The 17,827-nt window shown below is 69.7% G+C and overlaps 6 protein-coding genes across 6 annotated transcripts; 2 read left to right on the top strand and 4 right to left on the bottom strand.

Moving 5' to 3' along the window:
• Positions 1-1,529: 1,529 nt before the first annotated feature.
• V1510DRAFT_403988 (kinetochore Sim4 complex subunit Fta4) lies at positions 1,530-2,783 on the top strand (the record flags this gene model as incomplete). The annotated part of the gene is made up of 3 exons (XM_066932201.1): positions 1,530-1,692; positions 2,102-2,285; positions 2,555-2,783. 3 exons carry the CDS (start codon positions 1,530-1,532, stop codon positions 2,781-2,783), a joined length of 576 nt encoding a protein of 191 aa, XP_066788073.1.
• A 546-nt stretch (positions 2,784-3,329) lies between these two features.
• On the bottom strand, positions 3,330-5,094 carry V1510DRAFT_419444 (uncharacterized protein). Its single transcript, XM_066934295.1, has one exon. The coding sequence runs from the start codon at positions 4,907-4,909 to the stop codon at positions 3,509-3,511; it is 1,401 nt and encodes a 466-aa protein (XP_066788072.1). The 5' UTR covers positions 4,910-5,094; the 3' UTR covers positions 3,330-3,508.
• A 1,115-nt stretch (positions 5,095-6,209) lies between these two features.
• On the bottom strand, positions 6,210-7,217 carry V1510DRAFT_419440 (uncharacterized protein). The gene has a single exon (XM_066934294.1). It carries the CDS (start codon positions 7,162-7,164, stop codon positions 6,298-6,300), a length of 867 nt encoding a protein of 288 aa, XP_066788071.1. The 5' UTR covers positions 7,165-7,217; the 3' UTR covers positions 6,210-6,297.
• A 1,132-nt stretch (positions 7,218-8,349) lies between these two features.
• Positions 8,350-13,732, bottom strand: V1510DRAFT_380421 (uncharacterized protein). The gene is made up of 6 exons (XM_066931634.1): positions 13,176-13,732; positions 12,586-13,049; positions 11,302-12,554; positions 10,353-11,187; positions 9,448-10,238; positions 8,350-9,330 (listed from the first exon to the last, which is right to left on the bottom strand). The coding sequence occupies exons 1-6, from the start codon at positions 13,270-13,272 to the stop codon at positions 8,523-8,525; spliced, it is 4,248 nt and encodes a 1,415-aa protein (XP_066788070.1). The 5' UTR covers positions 13,273-13,732; the 3' UTR covers positions 8,350-8,522.
• Positions 13,733-15,026: 1,294 nt separating this feature from the next.
• On the top strand, positions 15,027-17,028 carry V1510DRAFT_419434 (eukaryotic translation initiation factor 3 subunit D). Its single transcript, XM_066934293.1, has one exon. The coding sequence runs from the start codon at positions 15,214-15,216 to the stop codon at positions 16,954-16,956; it is 1,743 nt and encodes a 580-aa protein (XP_066788069.1). The 5' UTR covers positions 15,027-15,213; the 3' UTR covers positions 16,957-17,028.
• V1510DRAFT_183546 (uncharacterized protein) lies at positions 16,982-17,643 on the bottom strand. Its single transcript, XM_066930430.1, has 2 exons — positions 17,308-17,643; positions 16,982-17,271 (listed from the first exon to the last, which is right to left on the bottom strand). The coding sequence occupies exons 1-2, from the start codon at positions 17,524-17,526 to the stop codon at positions 17,008-17,010; spliced, it is 483 nt and encodes a 160-aa protein (XP_066788068.1). The 5' UTR covers positions 17,527-17,643; the 3' UTR covers positions 16,982-17,007.
• Between the last annotated feature and the right edge of the window lie 184 nt (positions 17,644-17,827).

The raw sequence follows: 17,827 nt of genomic DNA, 5'->3' as shown, positions 1-17,827 counted from the left end.
GCTGGTCGGCTTCGACCTGGTCGGAAGGATCTGATGGCGGGGCAAACACAACCGATAGTGTGCCGTCGTCGCAATTTTCATTCACTGCAGAATCAATCCACTGGGAATAAGTGTTAGGAGACGTTGGTCCGATTTCCAAAAAATATGACATTATACAACGCAAGATGTTGTCCAAAACCAAGAGTATATACGAGATATATCTGCGGTGGATACCTTTTTTCTTAAAAAAGGGGAAAAATCCGGGAATCTAGTGAACGAGCGTAGACAAAAGCAAGAGCCAAGGCGATCTTGTAGGCGGGACCGAGTCCCGGTAACAAAAAACAAAAAAACAAAAGGAAGCAAACAGCCTGGGCGAGTACTGGACAGGCGGTTGAGGTTTTCGAATGAGCCAACAGGCGGGCAGAGCCCTGGTTTTATAGACAATATGTAGCCGACCTCAATGCCGCCCTACGAGCGCGTATCCGGGCGCGAGCCGTGGCCGCCGCCGTGGCCGGCGGGATCAAAGGCCGTTCCGGGCAGAGGTGCGACGCCTGAGTGATTTTAATTGACAGGTTCAACTCTAATTACTATGGCGGACGCGCTCTTGATGCAGGGTAATCGTCCTGTGCGCCATTCCGCCCTGTTCTCCGCGTTGGTACGACCTCTGCTCGCTGCGGCCGACCTCTGCGGCCCGAACCACCGGCCGGGCTAGTCGCGCCATGATTACCACGTCCCGTGCGGGCCCTCGATCCATTACTACGCAACGTGGTGGCCCAGCTAACAGCTCGCCTGGCCACTTCCGGCGTCAATGGCCGACGCGGTCTCCTCCTGTCTCCGACTCCATCAGGACGCCGTGTCGGGTCGCTTCCCGCCGTCAGCCGCGGGCGTTGCCTCTCGCGACACGAGATCTCACGGCCGCGGCAGCCTAGACGCTTTTAGGTTCTGTACTAGCCTCTTTTAAATTCAATTGAGGGCCATATTAGGTACGGCCTAGCTACTTCCATCCCGTTGTCTTGCAGTGGATGGCGCTTGCGCGCGGCTGGGCCCTTGGGCGGTATGGTCCCTCAGCTAAATCTGTCCAAGAACGGTAGCCAGTGGCCATGTTGGGCCGACCTAGCTCCGCGCGGGGGCGCACGAGTGCAAGCTAGACCACGCTGGATGCCGTGCATGGGTGTATCCGGTGCGATGGACGCGCCTAGTGCTGTTTAGGCGCCCGTTGAGTGTTGTCCCAAAACGCGTGAAAACGTGACTTGCCGACTACACGCCTGCCGCCCGAACAACCGTCTACGCGTTTCCGCTCGGCCAGCGTTTCTTGTACGCCTGCGCAAGTCCGCCGATTGGCCAGTTACGGGACGTACGCCAGAGCTGTGGTCTGCTGGGCTATTTCGGGCATATCACAGGCCAGACGAGCGCGCGCGCGTGGGATTGCGACAAAGCCGATCGGGTGCCGGCTGCACGGTCCCGCAGACTAAACAGACGGCGGACGGTTGCTGGGTCGACGGCCATACCTCGAGGGCCTGCCGGCTAGACTCTGGACAACGCTGCCGACCATGAGCGCCCCTCCGAGCCTCTACGATGACAAGAAGGCCTTTCTTGAGTCCCAGATCCGGCTGCTGCTGCGGCCACTGAGGCCGTCCCGCGAGTGGACCGAGCAAAACCAGTCGGCTGAACAATCCCTGAGCAGTGCGAGCGTATCTGCGGCGCTGTACAAATGTGAGTATCCCAGCACAGCCGCGGCTGTAGGCTTCCGTGTCGCACGAGCCGCGGCCAACGGCGTGCCGCCGTCGGACGACGGTGCGACACGACCGCGACCGCGTGCGCGTCGCGTGTCCGTCTGGTCGCCGCCCGCTCCGATCGCGTATGCCCGGCCGAGGATGGGGTGAAAATTTTTTCACCGATCACCAACGACGGCTAGAGGCGAGCCGAGAAAGAGGAAAGAATAGGGGCTCAAGGTCGCGGCGCGGCACGGGCAATTGACTTTTGACGCACTGCGCCACACGCCGTGCGCCGCGACGGCGAGGACGATGGCGCGCGTGCGATGGCGGCACGGCCGACGGGGACGGCGAAATCGCCGCGCACATGCCCGCGGCGTCCAGCGTAGTGGACCGGACTGACTTGCTAGTGTCTCTGGCGCAGAAGCGGCATTCGAAGCAGACTCAGTCGTCGCAGGCGCTGCAGCACGTGGCCATCCAGCTCGATGCTCTCCATCGGGCGTCGGCCGATCAACGGACGGACGCGCACGCCCTAGCCTGGCTGTCGGTGGCGGACCAGGTGCTGACGGGCCAGGCCGACCTGACGGATCACGAGTGAGTGCAAGGACCCAACGGCGTGGACCAGATCATGCCCTAGCGCGGCCGCTGCACGGCGATGTACGGCGGCCGGTGGACCGCTACCAGGCTAACAGTTTAGGACGATTGAAAAGTTACCGGACACTTGGCTCGAGCTCGGCGGCGACCGTTCCGAAGACGTGGGTCCGGAAGAGCTACAGAGGTAAGGCTATCGCCACTTTCGGTTGCCAGCCGCGTTGCCACCGCGGCTGACCCGGCCTGCTGGGTCGTGCGCGCTGACGATCCAGCTACGAGGTACTCCTGGGCAAGCTGCAGTCGCTCAGCTCGGCCATTGCGTTTGCCAAAAAGCGTCACGCGCACCTGCGCCGGCTGCGCGAGCTCTCCGAAACGCTCCGCGAGCCCGAGCGCAACGTGCAGCCCAACCTGGCTGCCCGCGACGGCGACCTGCTGAGGGAGATCGACCGGATGCGCGTGCTGGTGGCTCGCGTAAGCGCCAAGCTCGCTCTCGAGAGCTGAGCGCTGGGCGGCTGTGTGGCTCGACCGCGGGCTGTGCCGCACGGCCCGTCGCGACCGGACGACACACCAACGGGCCGGCGTGGGCTGCAATCTTGGGACGGATCCGCGCCGCGGATCCGCGTCGCGGATCCGCGCCGCGGGACCGCACCGCGTGCTTGGGCGCACATGGCACGGGTGTACGGGCTCCCCCCCTCCCGCGCGGCGGTGGGCGCCGCGGGCTTCGGGACGCCCGCACATCGGACTGCGTGCGAGTCACAAGTGCCCCGCCGCACCGGTATGCGGATCACACCCAAGCCAACATACCGTTCGGGCCACAGCCGCCGTGCGTGTGCTGCACGCGCCTGCTGCACAGCTCCTGCGGGTCAGCTGCGGGTCACCGACGACCCAAGATCAAACGGGAACCAGCGGCTGCGCCGCGCGCTGCCGCGCACTGCCCGGCCCGAACCCTGCTGCCTGCGCGCTTCCTGGCTTGGGCCAGTCCCGGGTCGTACTGCCCGGCTCGGCCGCGCGACGTTGGCTGCAGCGCGCCGGTCGCCGTAAACAGCATAGCATAATGGTCAATATATTAATTACGACGGCGCTTGTACCGACGGCCTCTGGCCGCTGCGCACCGCAGCCAGGCCTGACAACGAAAGGAGCGGCAGTAAGATACAGTGAACGACCAAATGAATGACAGCAGCGTTATATTACAGATTCATAAAGGGCAAGACGTCGCCGGCGCGGTCTCACATAAGCATGGTCATGACCCGCGTCCGCCGCTTTTCGAGCTTGCTCGTTGTGCCGGCCGCCTTCTGCAGCCGGCGGTGCTCCTCGAGCGCATGCTTTTCGCACAGTGGCACGTGGTTGATCTCGTAGTAGTCTTCGGATAGGTGCTCCGAGCAGCGGTCGCAGCAGAAGCATTGCCGGTGGTACCGGCGGCTGGTCTCGGTCTCGAGGCACTCGCCCTCGATGCCGAGATGGCAGCCCATGCATAGGGAGTTGTTGAGGACGTGGTAGTGCTGCGAGCAGTACGGACGGTCCTCGAAGATGTAGAAGTCGGCCGACTCAAACGGCCGGGCGCAGGTGTGGCAGGTGAAGCACGCCTTGTGCCAGCGGCCGCTAAGCCGGCCGTCGGCAGACGAAATGCTCTTGCCGATGATCTTGTTGTGGCAGCCGCGGCAGGTGTGGACGCGCTTGCGGGACGGCGCCGCGCCGTTGGGGAGCCGCTCGACCGGGCCAGCCGCGGGTGGGTTGGCCAGGGCCGGCTTGGCGGTGGGCGGTGCCTGCAGGGTCTCCTGGAGCTGGCTGAGGAGGCCGTCGAAGCCGAAGCGGACCTCGGCCGTGATGCCGTCGGCGCTGGCGGTCGTGCAGGCGTCGTCGTCGTCCGTGAGATGGCCGTCTGTGAGGGGCGTGGACGCGTCGTTGGACATGGACAGGCCGGACGCGACCGACGAGTTGGTTGTGGACGAGTCCGAGCGGTAGTTGCGGTGCGGCGTCGTGCTGTCGACGCTCGGCCGGCGGTCGGGGTCGAGCCGGCCGGCGCGCGGCGGGTTTGACCGGCCGAAGCCGAGCGGGGGCAGGCCGGCCGAGGCGGGCGGCTGGCGCACGTTCGCCGTGGGCCCGGTGGCAAAGTGCTGCTGGCTGTAGGGCGCGGACGCCGGCGGCGACCGGGCCGACGGCGACGACGGCCGCGGCACGGTCAGCGGCGGCGGCCGGTTGGCGGCCATCTGGCGCAGGCGCAGGTCCGACATGGGTGGGATCTGGGCGCCGCTGCCGCGGGTGGGCGGCCGGGAGTCGGATCCGGAGCGCAGCGGCCGCACCGGCGCCAGAGGCCGCATGCCCGGCGACACCGGCGACGCTGGGCCGTTCTCAAAAGACACGGACGAGGCCGCCGAGGCCCCAGAGCCGCGGCGCATGGCGGGCGGCGGGCGGCGGGCGGCGTACTGGCGAGCGGCCGGCGGCGGGCCAAAGCGGACGTCCAGATCGGTGTCGATCTCGAGCGCCGGCAGCCGGCGCTCCTCCCAGGGCGCGCGCGGGGCGACCGAGCGCGGCGAGGCCGGCTGCCGCAGCGAGGCTTGGGACGGCCGGCGCGAGGGCTGGCTGTGGCCGTAGTCGTCGTCGTCGTCGTCGACGCGGAGACCGTCCATTCTGTCGTTGTGGCCCAGGCCGGCGCGCTGGTACACGTTCGATATGGCGCCGCCCTGGGCCGGGAAGGGCGGGAAGGGCGAGTCCAGGTTGCGGTGGTTGAAGCTGTGGGGCTCGGGCGCCGGAGCGCGGGCTGGGGTCAGCGGTGGCGGCGGCAGAGACGTACAGGCCGAGCCGGCGAGGTTGCGCAGCTGCGACGACTGCATTGGAAAGGTCCGGGCGCGCGGCGCGGGCGCCGGGGGGTCTGGGGTCAGCCGCGGCCGAGACCGGACGTACTCTGGCGGGCGCAGACGTGGTCGCCCATCTGCGAGATGGGCACGTTGGCGCTGCAGCTCGAGCAGACAATTGACGGCAGCACGGCCGAAGCCCGCTCGGACGAGATCGACGGCCGGTGCCTGGCGTTGAGCATGGCGGCGGAGGCGCGCGGCGCACGACGGGGGCGGGGCGGGGACGGGCAGGCTCGACGGAGGGTGCTCGGGCCGGCGCGGACGAGGCCGGGCGGGGCGGAGGGCGGGAGGCGGAGCAGACGAGCGCGGTCGCGCGAGGCCGACGGAGGAGCAGCCGCGAAGACGCTGGGCCGGGGGGTGCTGGGGCGCGGGAGAGGGAGCGGAGACGGGCGCAGAGCTCGCTGGAGGGCCGCGGGCTGGCTGGAGGCGGTTTCGACGCGACCGTGGTCGCCTGCGGTCGGACGTGGTGTTGACGTTTGGCGTCGAAAACGCGCAGTCCGGGTACCATCGCATGGGCTATGCGAACATCACGGCCATTAGCTTCTGGGCTACTGCGGGTCGGTGTCTACTAATTGCAGACTGGCCGCGACCCGGGTAGTAGCCGCATTTGTCACAGCGACGCCACGGCGGCACGCGCTGGCAGCGCGGCGATCCGGCGGACGTGACGTGACGGCGTGACGGCGGCCCCGCGGCGGGCGGCGGCGGCGTGACGCGGGCGGCGCGGGCAGGTCCGGGCCCGCGCGGGCCCGGCGGCAGCCCGGCGCGGCCGGCCGGCCACGGCGCGCGGATGCGGGCGCACGCGGTTCGCCCAAGAACCTTCGGCTATCGCAGGCGGGTCGGGTCGTATCTGCCGAGGGGCCCCCCTGACGGGACCGCAGGGGAATCCCTGCGGGCCCCCTGTGCGCGCCCGCGGTCCCTACGGGCAGTCGCCTAGGAGCACGCGCTCGCGTAGCCTGGCGCGGCGCACCGCCACGCGGGCTGACGCGCTGTCTACCGCTAGGCGGCATTCCAGTCTGCGCGCTAGCTGAGTGCGGCCCGCACGGCCCAGCGCTAGTGCGCGCGGCTTGCCTGTGGCTGGAGGCGGCTCGTGCGTGCGGCTCGTGCGGCTCGCGGCTCGTGCGCGCCAACCTCTAGCCGTCACCGTCACGTCACTTGTTGTCTAGCTACAGCCGGTCGAAGATCGCGGCCAGGCTGGCCAGGCCCCCCAGCACGTTCGTGTCTGGCCCCTCGCCGGGCACCCAGTGCGAGTGCGCAAAGTCAATCAGCTTGAGCGTGCACAGCTCGGGCTCGCCCGGCTCGTCGTCCGAGTCCGACGGCGGGTCCGGCTCGGCCGCCGCGCCGGCCTCGGCCGCGGCCTCGATCTCGTCGAACCGGCCGACGTCGCCCTCGTACACGAAGAGCACGCTGGCCGAGTACATGCGCACCTCGCTGGCCTCCAGCACCTGCTGGACGTGCGCCAGCCCGCCGGCGAACATCTCGACCAGCCGCGCGGTCCGCGCCGGCCCGAGCGCGGCCGGGAAGAACGCCCGGAAGCCGTCCGCGACGGTCTCGGCCGTGAACCCGCGGCCGAACGTCTTGTCAAAGTACTCGTACTCGGTCCCGCGCCAGACGCGCATGCCCGCGATCCGGAAGCCCAGGCTGCCCGTCGTCGTCGTCGCCGCCACCGCGCCCAGCCGCGCGATCTTGTCGGCCGACGTCGTGGCCGGGTCCGTCAGCAGCTTGCCGAGCTTGACGTCCAGCACGGCCGGCTTGCGGAAGTTGTGCGTGGCGTTCTCCAGCACCACCGCGACAGGCGTCTTGGCCGCCGCCACCGGGTCGTCCAGCTTGAGGTCCAGCCGGCCCATGTACGTGGGCGTCAGCGCAGCAAAGTCTGCGTGCGCGTCGTCCGCGAGCGACTCGTAGAACTCGACCTCGGCCTCGGTCGAGGGCTTGATGATCAGGTGGCCCGACGCCGACTGCAGCACGCCATCGTGGCCGGCCGCCTGGTTCTGGAACGCCACCAGGTCCGACTGTTCGAGCTTGTGTGCCATCTGGTGTCAGCGCGCCCGCGCCGGACGTACCTGCGTGGATGCTTGTGGTGGAGTGGTGCCTGCTTGGAAGCGGGCGGCGCATCACCACCGCTTTCAGGGGCACCCCGCCGCGCCACGCCGCCACGCCACGCCCGCCCCGCGCCTCGCCCGCCCGCCGTTCGCGGTCCCGCGGCACGGCTGTCGCGTGGCCCTGTGAAGGCACATGGCGTACGTCGCGCCGCATGGTCCGCGCACGCGTTGTTCTCGATCGTCACAGGTCCATCTATCTGCAGACACGCCCACCGTTGTGACGCGGGGTCCGATCCGTTCAGCCACTTTGTTCGGCGCGTCACGCGGACCGTCCGGCACCGCGCCGCACGCTGTGCGGCTTGCTCCGCGCGCCCCCCGCCGGTTACACAATTGACGCGCACCGCCACGGGAGGCGCGGCTTAGGGGCTTTGGACGTAGCCGCTGCCGACGTGTCCACGGACCCGGCGCGGGCTCTGAGCAGGACCAGCCGCCCCAGGACGCCCCGCCGGCTCGTTCGTGGCGAGCCTCCGGCGGCGACTCCGTCGAGGGTTGGCCCTGCGGGCGGCAGGTCCTGCCCGGAGGGCCTACCCTCGACGGAGTCGCCGCCGGAGGCTCGCACCGCCACACGACGCGTCCCGCTGGTGGCAGTGCGGTCGTGCGCCGCACGGCGTGCGGCTTACACAGCCCGCCTCGACGGCGCCACCGCCAGCTCGTTCGTTGGCGAGCCTCCGGCGGCGACTCCGTCGAGGGTAGGCCCTCCGGGCAGGACCTGGCCCGCCAGGCCAGCCCCCGGACAGGACCTGCCGCCCGCAGGGCCAACCCTCGACGGAGTCGCCGCCGGAGGCTCGCACCGCCACACGGCGCGTCCCGCTGGTGGCAGTGCAGTAGTGCGCCGCACGATGTGCGGCTCACGCAGTCCGCCTCGACGGCGCCACCGCCAGCTCGTTCGTTGGCGAGCCTCCGGCGGCGACTCCGTCGAGGGCAGGCCCTCCGGGCAGGATCTGGCCCGCCAGGCCAGCCCCCGGACAGGACCTGCCGCCCGCAGGCCAGCCCCGGGCAGGACCTGCCGCCCGCAGGGCCAACCCTCGACGGAGTCGCCGCCGGAGGCTCGCACCGCCACGAGCCGCGCCGCAGCTCGCAGTGGCAGTGCACGCGCGCCGCACGCCGTGCGGCGTCTCTCGTGGACTCTGGCCTCGCCAGTTCCTAAGTACATCAAAAATAAACGTAAAAATATAGCTCATATCCATACACCGTATATATCCAGTCCCTCCATGTCTGTAAGACCAATGACTGAGCCGTGTAGACAAAAATAGCATGCACCTGAAATTTACAAACAACGCTCTATACTTTTAATCGACCATGATGTCGTCGGTGTCGGTGTCGGCGTCCGAGCCGGCGTCCGAGCCGGCGTCCGAGGCAGCCGTCCGGACGCTGTCGGCGCTGTTGTGGCGGTTCGGCCGCGTGCGCTTGGAGCTCGAGTGCGACGGCGGCGAGAGCTTGTCCTCGGAGGACATGACCGAGGTGGTGAGCGGGGACGAGGGAATGGACGAGTACAGGCCCGCGCGCGAGGGCGACACGTTCCGGTAGGCCAGGCTCGGGCTCTGGGGCGAGACGGTGCGCTTCATGGGGCTGCCGCCGGTGGAGACCATGGTGGTCGGGGCCGCGGTGGTGACCGGGCCCAGGCCCTGGGGCCCCAGCGACACGCTGAGGCCGGTGCCGCTGAGGCCGCCGGCGCCCGGGCTGAGGCCCGGGCTCGGGCCCGAGCTCGAGCTGGCGCTCGAGCTCGTCGCGGGCGAGCCCGCGCCGATGCCAGCATACGGCGAGAGCACGCCGTGGGTGAGGGCGCTCGGCGGGAGGTTGAACGAGATGGCCGAGCCCAGGGACGAGCCGCGCGGCTTGACCGGCGAGGGCTCGGTCAGGCCCGGCTGGGGCTGGGCGGCGGACTTGTTGAGCGTGGCCTCGAGCTGGTGCTCGGTCTTGAGCCGCTGGATCACGTCCTTGTTGGCCTTCTCGAGCACCGGCAGGTTCTTGAACGCGAACGAGCCAAAGTCGTCCTCGGGCACAGGCTCGGACAGGCGGCGGGTGCGGCGCTCGCGGAAGTGCGGCGGGATCGAGAGCGGCATGACCGACGACTTGCGCGGCGCGGCCGCGCCGGGGCTGCCGGTCTTGGGCGCGGCCGTGGCCGGCGCGGCGGCCGCGCCGGCCGACGTCACGACCAGCGCCGGCGACTCCTTCTTGGGCGACGGCGCGACGGTGGACGAGCACGACGACGACGACGACGACGACAGCCACTGGCTGGGGATGGACGCGGCCGAGCCCTTGAGCTCGTCGTCGTCCTGGTCGGCCTCCTTCTCGCGCTCCTCCGGGAACGTCTGGAGCGTGGCGCCGCGGTCGTCGAAGTACGCCGTGTCCTCGTCGTCCTCGACGCACGGCACGAACGACGCGGGCTCGTCGCGGACGTGCGCCCAGTCGACGCCGGCGAAGAACGGGTGGGCCTTGACCTCGTCGGCGCCGCTGGCGCCCAGCCGCGCGGCCGGGTCCGTGCAGATCAGCCGCTGGATCAGGTCGGCGCCGGCGGCCGACAGCCCCTGCGCGGCCGCGGCGTCCGCCGGCGGCCACTCGATGCGCCGGGCCAGGATGTTCTCAAACACCTTGGTCGGCGTCTCGGCGTGGAACGGCGGGTAGCCGAACACAAACTCGAACATGATGCAGCCCAGCGACCACCAGTCGCTCATCTCGTCCTGGCCCGTGCCCGTGATGGTCTCCGGGGCCAGGTAGTCGGGCGTGCCCACGAACTTCTTGGTCTCGCCGGCCGGGTCGAACAGCGCGAGCGTGTTGGCCGGCCCCGGCAGCACGACCGACTTGTGCCGCTCGCGCGGCGCCGCGGGCGGCAGCATCGCGCTGGCGGGCGTCGGCGGCCCAAAGTCGCTCGACTGGTAGCTGTGGCTGCTCTGGGTGTCGTCGTCCGAGTTCTTGATGAAGGTCGAGACCGGCGACGACGCGACCGACGTCGCCGGCGACGCGTCCGCGTTGAGGTTGAACGAGTTGAGCGTCAGGTGCAGGCTCTCGGAGCCGGACGAGTCGTACCGCGGCGCCAGCGGGTTGCTGTCGCTGCGGCCGCGCGCGTACGCCGGGCGCAGGTCCATGCTGGACTTGCCGAGCGAGAAGTAGCCGGGCACGTTCTGGAGCGTGGTCTCCGGCGAGAACTGCGGCGTCGACATCGGCGACACGCTCGCGGGCTGGTGGTCCAGGTACTGGCCGTCGGCGTACGGCGACTGCGACACCGACGCCGCCCGGCCGAACAGCTGGCCGGACTGGAACGGGTCCGGCGGGTCGATCGTGGACGCGCTGCGGGCGCGGGCCTGGCGGCCCACCAGGCCCATCCGCGACAGCCCAAAGTCCGTCAGCTTGAGGTGGCCGGTCTTGTCGATCAGCAGGTTGTCCGGCTTGAGGTCGCGGTGCACGATGCCGCTCGCGTGCAGGTTCTCGACGATGAGGATGACCTCGGCCATGTACTTGCGCACCCAGTCCTCGGGCAGGCCGCCGCCGAGCGACTTGAGCAGCACGGCGCAGTCGCCGCCGTTGAGGTACTCCATGACCAGGTAGAGGTACTCCTTGCTCTGGAAGGTGAAGAACAGCTTGGCCACGTACGGGCTGTCGGCCTGGGCCATCATGATGGCGCGCTCGGCCTTGACGTTGGTGACCTGGTTCTTGGCGATCATGTCGGACTTCTTGAGGACCTTGATGGCGAAGTAGTCGCCCGTGTTCTTCTTCTTGGTGAGGTAGACGCTGCCGAAGGCGCCGCGGCTGATGGGCTTGATGACCTCGAAGTCCTTGACGCTGGGCTGGGCCGGTCGGACGGCGGGCGTGACCGACGACAGGATGGGCGAGACGGGCGCGCGCGACAGGTCGGACGCGGCGGACGACTTGCGGCGGTGGTGGCGGGCCGACGCGTTGTCGGACGAGTACGAGTCGATGGGGAAGAGCAGCGGCGACGTGATCGGCGTGAACTGGCTGGAGGCGGCGGTGGTGTTGGCGGACGCGGCGGTGGTGTTGGCGGACGCGGGCGCGGCGAGGCCGGCCGAGCCGGCCGAGCCGGCCGACGGCGGGCCGTCGGCCGCGGGGAACTTGAGCTTCTGCGACACGGACGCGGCCGACGACGACGACACGGTCCGCGCCGGCGACTGCTGGCGGTGCGGCGAGCCGAACAGCAGGCTCGAGCTGCTCTTGCGCGACCGCAGGAACCGCGGGTTCATCTCCGAGTCGCTCGCGGGCGAGTCCGCGCGGTCGCGCAGGTTCAGCAGCGACGTGCGGCTGCTGCTGTCGCTCTCGGTGCCGTCGTCCGGCCGCACGGCCTTGGCCATGCGGTGCGACAGCCGCCGCGACAGCCGCCGCCGCACCGGCTCCTGCGGCGACGGCAGCCCCAGCGACTGCGTGCTCGAGTTGAACTCCACGAAGCTGGGCGAGCTCTCGCCGAGCTCGCGGTCCTGCATGTACGAGCCCGAGAAGAACTGGAGGTCGTCCTCGTCCTCGCCGTCGGCGCCGTCGCTGTCGTCGTCGAGGGCCATGCGCTCGTCGAGCCGGGCCACGGTCTCGTCGATGACGTCCTGGACGATCATGCTCAGCTCGCGCTGGATCTTCTCGGCGTACGTGATGGTGTTGCCGAGCCGCAGCACGGCCTCGACCTTGGTCTTGGCCATGCGCTCCGTGTTGAGGCACAGCAGCGCCAGGCCCTCGTCGTCCACGTTGGGGTCTTGCCACGTCAGGACCTGCTTGACGCGCGACTCGCTCTGCGGCGAGTGCACGCGGATCTCGCGCCCTCCGGGCGCGTCGTCGCGCACCGCCGGCGTGCTGATCTCGAGCGCCATGTCGACCAGGTCCAGCAGCAGCTCGACGATCCGCAGCGGCGACCGCCGGCTGGGCACGTACTTCTTGTTGGACTGCAGCAGCGACGTCGGGAACTTGGCCGGCGACGCCTTGTCGGGCATGTTGAGCACGAGCGTGCGCCCGAGGTAGTCGGCCGTCACGACCGTGCCGGACCGCGCGAGCGCGTCCGCGTGCTCGAGGATCTGCACGATGATCTCGCGCTGCTCGAGCAGGTCGTCGTGCACCGCCTGGATCTCGCTCTCGGCCTTGTGCTCGACCATGCACAGCTCCGAGTGCCGCTCGAACCACCACGGCAGGATGAGCCGCTCGCAGATGCGGCACAGGATCGGCTCCTGCGCGGGCATGTCGTCGACGTCCGTCACGCGGGCCTGCGTGAGCTTGGCGACGTAGCTCGCGAGCACGTCCGCGCCGAAGCCGAGCGAGTCCACCAGCGCCTGCGGCAGGTCCACGACCGGCCGCATGGGCTCGACGTACGGCTTGAGGATCCACATGGACTGCCGTCAGCGCGCCCGCGCCTGCACTTACGTAGCACGGCTCCAGCGTGTGCCGGTCAAAGATGATGATGCCCTGGCCCTCCATCTCGAGCGTCGGGCAGTCGTCGGCCGCGCTGCCCGACGGGATGCGGATGGCCGACTGCGCCTGGCCGCGCAGGTCGAAGCTGTCGGCCGACAGGTCGGTCCCGGCCGACCCCGGCCGGGCCACGTTCTCCTGCTCGGCCGGCACGGCCTCGGCGTCGTCGGCGGGGGCGCTGCGGATGGCGAACCGGGCGCGGTACGAGGCATTGCTCGACAGCATGGCGTTGGTCGCGCGCTGGAAGACGTCGCGGTCGCCGACGAGCTGGTCCGCGATCGGCCGGTCGAGCAGCTCGTCCACGTTCGTGCCGATCACGGCCGCCCACGAGCGCGAGCCCCAGATGACGTTGCACTCGAGGTCGAGCTCGAGAATGACGTTGACGTGGTTGGGCCGGGTCCAGCCGGCGTCGCCGGCGCCGGCGTCGGCGCCCGTGCCGCGCGACGCCCGCGACAGCGAGCGGTCGGAGCGCGGCACGCGCCGGGCCGGCGGCCGGCCGGCGACCGGCGTCGTCGGCGCCGGCGCCGGCGACGATCGCTCGGCGCAAGGGGTTTTGGGGGACTCGGACCCGCAATTGGCGGCCGCAGCCGCCATGGACGCGTCCACGGGCTCCGGGCGGGCGTGGGCGTCATCGGCGGACATGCTGGCGGCGGCCTGCCGTCAGCAGCGACGGCGGCGGCGGGACCGGGTGGGCCGGACGGCGGGTATCACGCCGGGCCGGCAGGGAGGATGACGGCCGCGATCTGCGGACGCCAGACAACGGCAGCGGGCCGCACGCGTCGGGCTCAGCCGGCCAGAGCGCACAGGACGTGCGCGAGCCGGCAGAGGGTGCGCGGGCGCGGCGGACGCGGCCGGGAGAGATCGAACCAAAGGTCGGGTCCGGGCGGGCGCCGTTGGAGGCCACGGTGTCGGACGGCGCGGGGCGCGGGCTGGTCGCTCGGACGGTGGGCGCTGGCTGCGCAGGTGGTCTCTTCGATCCGCGAGCGGGCTCGGGGGTCTATACACTGCCGGGTCTGGTGCGGGCACAGTTGGAAACCGGCTGGCGGGCTGCTACGGACGGCGTGGCGCCGCGCGGAGACCGGTGCCGTAAGCGCGCTACGGCGGGCCGGCTGCGGCTGCAGGTGTCGCGCGCCACAGCGTTTATGCCGCATTTGGCGCGGCGCGCTATCGCCTGCCATGCCCAAAGCAACCGATCTTCGCGATCACAGGAACACCGCCCGTGCGGGCAACGTGACCGAACTGTCATGTGGTGCGCCCGCGGGCCCGCGGCCACGCTCCAAGACAGGCGCGGGCGCCACCACGCCGCCGCCGCGCTGCTGCGATAGGCCGCCCCTCCCGGGCGGCGCGTCGCGATCCCTTACCCAGGCGGTGAGTCGGGTGCGTACGCGAACATCCGACGGCCCAGCGCGGTGGTGCGTGTCGCACAAAAGCAGTCACTGCGGCAGACGACATGCAGGTGCGCGACATGCGGCACACTAATGCATGGAGCGACGCATGGTGCTGCGTAGCGCGCGGCCGGCGCGGCCGGCGCGGGCGCGGAGCGACGTTGGTGCTCGTGTAACGCCGTGTAGGATGTCACCGGCGGCGTGTGGCGGTGTGCTTGACGGCCGATGCCCACCCCCTGGCGGTGGGCGCGCGGCCGGCCGGGCGGCCGGTGGGCGCGGCCGGCCGGCCCGCGCGGCCCGCGGCGGCCGGCTGGACCGCGGCCGAGCGCCCGTCGCCGTCGCCGGTGGCGAGCGCGGACGGCCGCTGCGGCAGCCGGGATCCAAGCGCCCGGTTGCGCCGCGCTGATGGGTCTACGCACCCTTAGGCGCCCCACCGTTCTGGGACCAGCGCCTTGGCCCGCCCAGTGTCTCGGCTCGGCCGCGCGGGCGGCTGGCGCGCTTAGCTGCGGCTCGCCGGCCCGCCGCGACGGCCGGCCCGGCCTCTCGCGCCGCACATGTTCACTTCGCGCGCCGTGGCGACCGGCCGCGTGCTCCATGCGGAGATGCGCGTCGGCCAGGTGCGGGGCTTGGCCTGCACGCGCGTGCTATCACGGCCGCCGCGCCGTCGCGACCGTGCGCGGGCTGCCCGTCCGGGTAGGCCGCCAGCGCGCAGCGGACGTGCGTGCGTCGTGCTGTAACCCGCCCGGCCGCATGTCTCTGCACGCGGGCATCGGCCCGTAGCGCGGACTCAGGGCGCGCATCGGCCGACAGCCGGCGCGGGCGCCGCCGCGGCCTGGAGTTCCGACCCAGCTCAGGGGACTGCAGCCGCGTGCAGGTCTTACCTACGCATGCATGTGCATGCAGCCTCCTGCAGCCCGCTGCCGCGGCGGGCAGTCGGCCCGCGCGCCCGCGCGGCTCGCCGGCCGCCGGGACCGCGAAATCACGTGACTAGACCGGCCGCGGCGCCGCGCGCCTGCCCAACGGCGCCCAGGTTAGGTGTGTGGGGCAGCCGCGCCGCTCTGGCGTTTGCGCCCCAATTGCACCGGCGTCGGGACACGGAAAATTTCGCAAACCGCCAAAAAAAAACTTCACGAGAAGACACAGGGATTTCCTCCTACCACACACCCGTGGACAGATTCCTTTGACGCATCAATCGAATATGTCGCTTCCTTTCTCGCTTCCCGAGCTGTCGCCCCCGTCGTCGGCCTGGGGCCCGCCGACGGCGCTCCCCGAGAACATGATCTTCAAGGACGTGCCGTACGCGCCGTACTCCAAGGCCGACAAGCTCGGCAAGATGGCCGACTGGTCGCAGGACTCGTCCTCGCACCACCATCAGCAGCGCAACCGCCAGAACCAGCGCGGCCAGCGGGACCCTTACGCCGCGTACGGTGCCGGCGCGGCTTCGAGCTTCCAGTACACAAACACAGAGGACGAGTCGAACTTCTCGGTCGTCGACAACACGCGGACGTCCACGCGGCCGAAGCAGGCGTTTGGCGCCGGCGGCCGTGGATCTGGAGGTGGCCTGGTCCTGCGCTCGCGCGGTGGCCGCGGCGATTCGCGTGGCGGCCGCGGAGACTCGCGTGGCGGCCGCGGCGGCGGTTTCACTCGGTACGGTGGCGGCCGCGGCGACTCGCGCGGCGGCGCGCGTGGCGGCCGCGGTGGCCGCCGCGGCGGCTGGAAGGACTACGACAAGCCCCAGCGCCTGCGCGACAGCAGTGTCGAGATCTCGCCCGACTGGGCCATGCTCGAGGAGATCGACTTCACCCGTCTGGCCAAGCTCAGCGTCGACGTCCAGACCTGCGAGGACATTGACTCGTACGGCTTCACGTACTACTACGACAAGGGCTTTGATCGTGCTGGCGGCATCCAGGAGCGCCGTCTGCAGGTCATTGACACGCTGCTGTACAACCCGACCACCTCGGACGACCCCGTGATCCAGCAGCTGGCTTCGAACGACCAGGCCCGCGTCTTCGCCACCGACTCGATTCTCAGTATGATCATGTGCGCCCCGCGGTCAGTGTACCCGTGGGACATCGTCGTCGTGCGCGAGGGCGACAAGCTCTTTTTCGACAAGCGCGAGGGCGGCCCCCTCGACTACGTCACCGTCAACGAGAACGCGATCGACCCGCCGCTCGAGCTCGCCGACGGCAGCAAGGACGTCATCAACACCCCCTCGTCGCTCTCGCTGGAGGCGACGTTCATCAACCAGAACTTCGCTGCCCAGGCCGTCGTCGAGTCCGAGAGCAAGCACGAGTTCGCCCACCCCAACCCGTTCTACAACCCCGAGGAGGAGACCGAGCCTCTGGCGTCGCGGGGCTACCGCTACCGCAAGTTCGACCTGTCCATCGTCGGCGAAGAGACCCCGCTGGACGTCATTGTCCGGACGGAGGTCGACGGCGCGGTCAAGAACTCGTCGGGCGAGGACTCGTTCATCACCATCAAGGCCCTCAACGAGTTCGACTCGCGTGCCCAGGGCGCCGGCGGCGCGCTCGACTGGCGCTCCAAGTTCGCGTCGCAGCGCGGTGCGGTCGTGGCCACTGAGATGAAGAACAACAGCTGCAAGCTGGCGCGCTGGACCGTGCAGAGCATCCTTGCCGGTGCCGACCAGATGAAGCTCGGCTTCGTGTCGCGGGCCAACCCCAAGGACAAGGCCAACCACGTCGTGCTGGGCGTTGTCGGCTACAAGCCGCGCGAGTTCGCCGGCCAGATGAACTTCAACCTGTCCAACGGCTGGGGTATCGCCCGTTCGATCATTGACATGTGTCTGAGACTGTCCGATGGCAAGTACGTCCTCGTCAAGGACCCCAACAAGCCGGTCCTGCGCCTGTACTCGGTCCCGGCCGACGCCTTCGAGGAGACCGTCCTGTCCGAGAAGGAGCCCGAGCCCGAGTCCGAGGCCTAGTCATGTCTTTGTCATTTAGATGTAAAAGTTATTGATTCGGTAGTGTACATGTTACGGAGCAGAGACTTCTACCCACGACCCCCGGCTCTCGGGCCGGTCGTCGAGACCGTCGACGATGCGCCGTAGACCGGCGCACCACGTCGCCACGCCCTGCTCGGCCATCATGAACTTGATCACGGCCTCCTTGGCGGAGGACTTGTTGCCGTCCGTTGCCAGACGTAGGATCCGCCGGACCTCACTGGCCTGGCCGGCGGGCAGCGATCCGACTACTTTCCGCAGCCGCGTGGCGTAATGCATGTGTTCGCGTTCGGGGAGCTGTCGTCAGCGCGGCTGCCGCCACGTCGGACCTACCGTGGTCTTGGCAGCCAGGGTGGCCTCCAGAAGCTGCTCGATCGTGGCTTCGTCGCCAATGGTGCCGCTGCCGTCCGTAAACTCGTCCGGGCCGGGAGCGATCAGGTCGCCGCCGGCGGGCGACGACCCGCCAGACGACGTGCCTCGCCGGCTGCCGCTGGCCATCCGCGGCAGATCGTTGTAATGTGTAGGCGCAGCCTTGGTCTGGTACGACGTCATTATGGCTGCGTCGGGTTCTCGTCGTGCTGGTCCGGATCCGCGGAGGTGAGTCGGTGACAGCGTGACAGAGGTAGTTGTCGGCGCCGCGCGACCTGCGGCTGCATCACGTGGTTAACGCTCGCGCTACGGCGGCCGCGCAGTGAACTGCACATTGAGCCGCACGCTGAGCCGCACGGCTAGTGTCACCGTGAGCCGCATGAGCCGCACAGAGATGCGGCCCTTCGCGCCTCAGCATCAGCCACGCACCAGCCGCACGGACCGTCGGTGTGTGCTGCGCCCCCTCCCCCCGCTCCTCAGACGA

This window comes from Dipodascopsis tothii (assembly GCF_038497935.1).
Source record: "Dipodascopsis tothii strain CBS 759.85 unplaced genomic scaffold V1510scaffold_22, whole genome shotgun sequence".
Lineage (NCBI taxonomy): Eukaryota > Fungi > Ascomycota > Lipomycetes > Lipomycetales > Lipomycetaceae > Neoaidaea > Neoaidaea tothii.
The sequence above is the reverse complement of the archived record's forward strand: the minus strand, read 5'-3'. Positions and strand labels throughout refer to the sequence as shown.

What these genes read in the sequence shown, in the direction of transcription:
- V1510DRAFT_419444 (XM_066934295.1), bottom strand. Translation starts at nt 4,909, where the DNA reads ATGGACGGTCTCCGCGTCGACGACGACGACGACGACTACGGCCACAGC.
- V1510DRAFT_419440 (XM_066934294.1), bottom strand. Translation starts at nt 7,164, where the DNA reads ATGGCACACAAGCTCGAACAGTCGGACCTGGTGGCGTTCCAGAACCAG.
- V1510DRAFT_380421 (XM_066931634.1), bottom strand. Translation starts at nt 13,272, where the DNA reads ATGTCCGCCGATGACGCCCACGCCCGCCCGGAGCCCGTGGACGCGTCC. An exon ending in TCCGTGTCGCAGAAGCTCAA is followed by an intron (nt 11,188 to 11,301) that starts GTTCCCCGCGGC and finishes CGCCGCCTCCAG; the next exon opens with CCAGTTCACGCCGATCACGT. An exon ending in CAGTGGCTGTCGTCGTCGTC is followed by an intron (nt 9,331 to 9,447) that starts GTCGTCGTCGTG and finishes CAAGACCGGCAG; the next exon opens with CCCCGGCGCGGCCGCGCCGC.
- V1510DRAFT_419434 (XM_066934293.1), top strand. Translation starts at nt 15,214, where the DNA reads ATGTCGCTTCCTTTCTCGCTTCCCGAGCTGTCGCCCCCGTCGTCGGCC.
- V1510DRAFT_183546 (XM_066930430.1), bottom strand. Translation starts at nt 17,526, where the DNA reads ATGACGTCGTACCAGACCAAGGCTGCGCCTACACATTACAACGATCTG. An exon ending in CCCTGGCTGCCAAGACCACG is followed by an intron (nt 17,272 to 17,307) that starts GTAGGTCCGACG and finishes CGCTGACGACAG; the next exon opens with CTCCCCGAACGCGAACACAT.